Raw genomic sequence first — 6,578 nt, forward strand, 5'->3', positions numbered from 1 at the left:
ACGATACAAGGAATTTTTAGGAGAGGCAAAGTTTACGTACTGAGAAACAGGAAGATGATGTAGCAGAGGCATCCCAAGAAGTGGGTCAGTTAAAAATAGCTAAATGTACATTGACTGAGAAGCTGAGCTGAGCAGTTGTGGAAGCATTGGCTTTTGTTCCACTGCTTGTATAGGCCTCCATCTACAAAGGACTGAGCTGCTATTGTGTATGTTCCTACAGTGGCCTGTGAGCTTTCATGTAAATAGTTATCTTGTTGCAGTTTACTTTCAGACTGCCTGTATAGTTAGCTTGACTGTGTTTCACATGTTTATTAAAGCTATCCCTTTAGAAACAATTCTGATTTCTTCTAACATTTCTCTTTTTAGAATATTGAATACATGTTTGGCATTGTTGGTATTCCAGTCACTGAAATTGCAATTGCAGCCCAAGCAGTTGGAATAAAATATGTAGGAATGAGAAACGAACAAGCTGTAAGTATATATCTCTAGCAGGACCAGTTCTTTCTTTTTAACTGTTTTATAGTGGAGTGAAATCTAATTTTTTTTTTAATCAGGACTAATGAGGTCTCCGAAAGCTCCTTTAAAGAACCTGTAGGGAAGCAGTTACTGTCAGTCTAGAATAAGGGAGAGCATTGGTGGGTTTATCACTCTTTCGTAGGCTCTTTTCTGTTAGATTGAAGAAGACAAACAGCATTGTGAATGGCGAAGTACTTTTGCTTAGAGGAGTAACAATAACATGAAGACTTGTTTTTACATCAAAATGTCAGAGTTCTTTAGGGAATGGAAAATGATGAGCAAATATATATTTTGGGGTGGGTTTTGTTTTGTTCTCAGTCCTCAGTGAAGACATAGAGTAATTGCTTGGCAGAGGAGAGGCTAGAAGGTTATACACAGTGTATTCAAGGTACACTTAACATTTACACACGTCATAGTTTTAATTGTCCAAGTTTATTAGTTGTGTGGTCTGGCTGTGGAGGATGTGTATACAGCTGCTTCCTTTATTGGTGAAGGCAGCTGTATATGATCTGAGATATATGGGAAACAAAGGGTTTTTTTCCAGGGGTTGAGTTTCTGCCTCATTTCTGGGCCAGATGTAGCAAAAGCCCATAAAACAGCAGAATAAACTGTTGTGACTAGAAAGACCAGGTTAAAGCATGAAGGTAATAGCTAAGTAGTGCTACCAGTATTCAACTGATCAACTGTGTTGTGACCTTAATGTCGTCAGTACCATTATGCATATTTTAGCGGTGGAGGTGCAAGGATCATAAGTAAAATGGGGTTTTGTTCTTACTGTTCACACACACAAAAATAATCTTTTAAGTATACCTTCAAAATTATTTATGGTCTCCTCTCCTCTAAATACAGATGGATTTAGTCATGTTAATTCCTTGCAGCATGAAGCAGTAGAAGTTTTAATGGCAATGACTCTACATGAACCCAAATTCTGTGTGCTGCTTTACGTTGCCACTCAGTGCTAAAAATGATCGCCATGGAAACGCAACACCATGCTTTGAGCTCCATTAACAAGCTTTTTAGTAACACCTACTCCAAGTATTTCTAGACTTTTGCACACAGATGGGTCATCAAATTGTTATCTAATTCTTGAATATTAGTGACATTTTTCTTCTGCATGTTGGAAGCCTATGAAAATTTTTCTTGTCCATGTATTTTTTTTGTCAACAATTCCTTATCGGAATGCATCAAAGAAAATAAGGGCTGATTATTATTCCTTTAAGCCCACATTTTTCTCAAACAGTTGGTCTGTATCTGTAGGAGCATAAGGATATTAAAGACAGTTTCTCCGTTTGTGTAAAAGCTTATAATAAGTCTGTGTTTTCACTCATTTAAGCTGACATTGCCAACATGCTGTGTTACCTAGAATTATTCATAGGTTTGAGGACAATGTTTAGTAGCTTTGTAAATTTTTAGACATATCTTTTACTTATAGTTTACTTATTCCACTTACCACAATAGTGCTCAAATAAAACTGAAAAACAAAATCCCTACTCAATTTCAAAGTGAAAGAGGTAGGTTGTAAGGCTAGGAGCTTAATTAAAAAAAATAATTGCAAAACTACTTTTTTTCCATTAAGTGTTAGAACTTGCTGAATTCAAGACAAAAACATGAGAATATGAGGGAGGGAGTTGGCAAGGTCACGTGTGTGAGTCCTTTGGAGCTCTCGGGTCACCCGTAAGCTTCTGTTTCTGCTTGATCACATATTGCCTTGTTACCAGATTTACTTTATAGCTGAATGTTTAATGTTACTACAGGAACAGCATAAAAACATACTTCATAATAATACTGCTCCTAAGCTATGTTAACACATGTTGTAGGCATTGCTTTTGTGAAAATTATTCAAAATGTGCTTTTTCTTCTGAAATACGATGAGTCATTCCAGTGATGGCTGGGTTTCTGTTTCTTTCCTTGCTCTTGTAAATCCCTCTCACATGCCAGTCTAGAAGGGAGAAGTTTCTTACGCTGTTCTGTTCATTTTGCTTCCCTGGTTATACTGATTTTCTTTTATGTTGTTGGGTTTGGGGTTGTTGGGGTTTTTTTCACTTTTTAAAACATAAATATTCCTAATGTAATGTCCTGGCCAATAGAAGCCTGAAATGTGGAGATTGGTTTTGAAATTTTTTTCCACAAAAATCTTCATGAACACACCTTATAATGGGGGGGTGAAGGAGTGCTTCTACTTTTATTTAACCTCTTAATATGATCAGGGCAAAATTTGTACCTGCTTATTTTCAGTGGTTTTTTTGAAAGTTATGTACAGGATACCATGAAACATATGTTATAATAACTGTATAATTAACTCCAATATTTTTGACAGGCCTGTTATGCTGCATCTGCTGTTGGATATTTGACTGGCAGGTACATTCCATATTTATTAATATTTATAATACAATATTAACTGTCTTAGACTCAAAAGTTAGAAGCTAGGAATGTTTTTCTGTTTTGGAGCTGGATGTTTTCAGTGTGCAGATGTGGGGCAGTTAAAATAGAACATGAATTTTAAAATAACTCAATAAGTCAAGTGTAATCCGTATTTCTATTGTTATGATTCTAGGCAGGAGGCTTAGGCTCGTATAATATTGTCAGTCTTATAACTTTCTTTATTTTTCCTCTTTTAATTTCTGTTAGTAGTTTAACACCATTGGTATGAGGGGCAGAGATCACACCACCATTGTTTGTTGCAGCTTGGGTGGACCCTCATCTGGGCATATTATTCAACAAATACCTTATCAATACAGAGACTGTTCATATGGCTTCCAGTCTCCCCTTGCTGCTTCTGATGCAAAACACTGGGTTTTCCTCTTTTCTATTGCATTTTGCACTTAATGTTGGGAAGCATTCTGTGGCCTGTGACCTGTGTGCTTCTTGGGTGTATCCCATGGATCCTTTTCCAAAGGAGACATCTGGTCTATGCTTGCTCACAATTGCAGACCCGATGATGCAGGTGATCATTCCTTATTCTCTCTGCAAGCATGATGCCTGTGATAAACAGTTTTGTAGTTTTTCTGCCTTTGAATATTCCTCTGGATGTAAGCTGATAATCTTCTGGTACGTAAGAAGTCTGTAAAGCTGCTAAAGAAAGCTTAATAGTTAAGTATTGTCACTTTCAGCTCATCACCTGGAGTAAAGTTAGTTGGGTCCTTCTGCCTGAATTAAACAGTAATGAAATTTGTGTTGAATCAGATGCAGTTCTTCCTTTGTGAGCTTTCTTCATTCTTCAGCTGAAGTAGAGCTGAGAAAACTGCAAACATAAGTGGCTTACCAAATTCCATATAAACGCTAGATGATGGAGTAAAGGCACTAAAAGTAAGGAGCTGTTGCAGATCTCTGTGTGGGTGGCACATAACTGTTCACCTGCTTTTTCAATTTATTTGATACAGCTAGGTGATTACTGATTCCCATCTCTATCCTTAGTCTTTCATACAAAACCCTTGCTATTCATGCATTTTGATGAGTAAAACTTTAATATTTTATATTTCAGCATCTTACTAATTTTTTTGTTGGTGATTTATTTAGCTCACTTTTCTATCTCCTTTTTTTGTTATTTTTTGTTTGGTTGTTGTTCTCTAGACCAGGAGTATGTCTTGTAGTGTCCGGTCCAGGCTTTTTACACGCCCTTGGTGGGATGGCAAATGCAACCATCAACTGCTGGTAATTTAACTACATTTTCCCTTTCAAATTCTAATAGTTGTTTGCTGTTACTTGTTTCAGATTTTGAGCTCCGTGGTATTTAGTATAGAACTTTTTTTTCTTGTGTGTAATGAGAAGGAAATTTTTCATTTATTGACCCTAAAAGTAATTTAGTTTCATTTTATTGTCTTCTCATGGATAAAATTCTCCTTTTTGTTATACTCAAGTATGCAGATATTGGAAAGTCTATCAGTATAACTGATTGTATGGATACATTTGAAAATGGTGTCGATATTCAGCCTGTAATGCCTTATTGATTATGGAGAGCCTTAAAGGTTTTTTCCTAAATTTAAATCCTCATTGCCTTTGAATTACTGTATTTCATATGTGAACAAATTGACAACTGCATTGTTAAAATCTATATTTGCTCCCCACGCAAACATTTAAAACAGTAATTAAATATTGAATTAAATTATGTACAGAGTGATGGCATTTACTCCCACAAGCCTTCTCTGAGACACAGCAGCTTGAGCTGGTCTGCCACTGAAAGCTGTTCAGAAAGCTGTGTGAGGTATTTTGGGTAGAAGCTCTGGTAATGGTAAGCGCATGTGGTATGGAACATTAGATTAGCAGTGGCTGATGGAGAAGGGAAGCTCCGTAATGGGAATGCTAACAAATCAAGTCTCCGGCACTTTGGAAAAAAGACCTCTAGTGTTGAAATTCTTTCTTTAAAAATGAGTTATTGAATAAAGTTTTGCAGTCTCTGTGTGACCAGAGATTAAAAAAAAAAAAAAAAGATCCTATGAAAGCCTTGTTTTTGAACGCCCACAGATTTGGTTATAAGAAAGAAGCATTCATAGCAGTTGCTATGGATTTGCAGGAGACTTTTCTGTTTTTTTACAAACTGAGTTTTGTCTGAGATAAGCTCTGTTTACCTGACTTGATATTGCATAAACCTGTACTCTTGGCAAAAAGTGAAGGGGATGACTTGCCTAGTTTGGCAGAATATTTGACAGTATAGTAAGATGACTGGTTTTCACTGACCAAACCACATTGGATGGCCAATGATTTTTTCCTGAGGTCACATCAGGCTTGCCTTTTGCCTGCCATGAGCCAAAAGGAGAGAAGTGAGCATTCAGAAACCCTAAATTTAGGGAGGTTGAGTTGGGGTTTTTTGGTTGGTTTGGTTGGTTGTTTTTCGCAAAAACTGAATGCAAGGAGAAGTGCTGTCAGATACTCAGCTAATTTCTGCTGTGTGCCAAATGGTATACGAAGAAAATCTAATCTTTCCGAAAAGATTGTTTCCCGCTGCATTTCTTAATTCTAGTGGTTGTGCACATTACAATGCCTTTTATGATCAAATATCTTAATACTTTTTACATCAATCAATACTTCTTAGCTTTTTGGATTATCTGTTGTCATTCCTCTCAAACCACCTTGTCACCTGCATTACCAAACTTTAATGAAAATTGCTAGCAATATGACTTGGCTTTAGAATTCTTATGCTAGATGCGCATCACTTAATGCAACCAGGCTATCATAAAATTTGTCACCCAAAAACTGCTAGGAAGTCTACCAGCTGACACACCGATATTTGGAATCCGCTCCTGTATTGTGCGAGTCATTTTCTATTCCTGCTCAGATCTGTGGATGCTGAAGGTGCACAACATCCCAAGAGCAGTAGGATTTCACCATCAGGAGAGCTTATAGATGTGATTGCTGTTATCGAAATATATGTATGTTTAAGGTTGGGGTATTTAGTTCTGTTTCTGTTTTTATGTACTTTTCTAGGCCTTTGATCGTTATTGGGGGCTCTTCTGACAGAAATCAGGAAACTATGGGAGCTTTCCAAGAATTCCCACAGGTACGTACAACTTTCGACAAAAAGGTTTCAGTTAAATAATTGTTGGTGTTTCTTCATTAGTGCAAGAATAACAATCCCAAACACTGACATTGCCTAACGTCTCCTAATGCCGTTGACTTGCTCCATCTACTGGCTTAAGATTGACACTGCGGAAATACAGTAGATAATTTGGAATATCTGCGACAACAGTCATATTCAAACTTATGTTCTGTTTTAGGTCCTCAGCTGGTATAAACTGCCTTTGTCTCCTGAGACAGAAGAAAGCAAAATAAACTTTTCAAGAAAATATGCATCACTCTACAAAAAGAAATACTTAAGGACTCAGTGGAATGAGCATGGTTTTGACAGTTTCTACCAGCTGAGGAACTGTGTTTTGCTATGTCGAAATTTTTAGCTTGTTGCTTCCCATTTGGGATTTTTTTCCATTTTATTCATGTTGAAGTGAGGTGGAAATGAGCAAATAAGTTTTATACATCAACTTAATGGCTATATACATTTATTCAGGTTGAAGCTGGTAGGCTGTACAACAAGCTCTCTGTCCGTCCAAGCAGCCTAGAAGCTATTCCTG

General features: G+C 36.9%; 1 protein-coding gene across 1 annotated transcript in view; it reads left to right on the forward strand.

Moving 5' to 3' along the window:
- Window positions 1-208: 208 nt before the first annotated feature.
- The window catches only part of HACL1 (2-hydroxyacyl-CoA lyase 1), a gene marked incomplete at its 3' end in the record, with an annotated part of 15,893 nt that continues 9,523 nt past the window's right edge, over window positions 209-6,578 (forward strand). The window contains exons 1-6 of the mRNA XM_010183351.1: window positions 209-226; window positions 367-471; window positions 2,834-2,874; window positions 4,087-4,167; window positions 5,938-6,010; window positions 6,515-6,578. The exon at window positions 6,515-6,578 is cut by the window's right edge and continues 38 nt beyond it. Coding sequence (XP_010181653.1) covers window positions 209-226; window positions 367-471; window positions 2,834-2,874; window positions 4,087-4,167; window positions 5,938-6,010; window positions 6,515-6,578 — 382 coding nt within the window. The remainder of the gene's footprint in view (window positions 227-366; window positions 472-2,833; window positions 2,875-4,086; window positions 4,168-5,937; window positions 6,011-6,514) is intronic.

The sequence above is a fragment of the Mesitornis unicolor genome, unplaced genomic scaffold (genome assembly GCF_000695765.1).
Source record: "Mesitornis unicolor isolate BGI_N332 unplaced genomic scaffold, ASM69576v1 scaffold40130, whole genome shotgun sequence".
In the NCBI taxonomy this organism is placed as follows: domain Eukaryota; kingdom Metazoa; phylum Chordata; class Aves; order Mesitornithiformes; family Mesitornithidae; genus Mesitornis; species Mesitornis unicolor.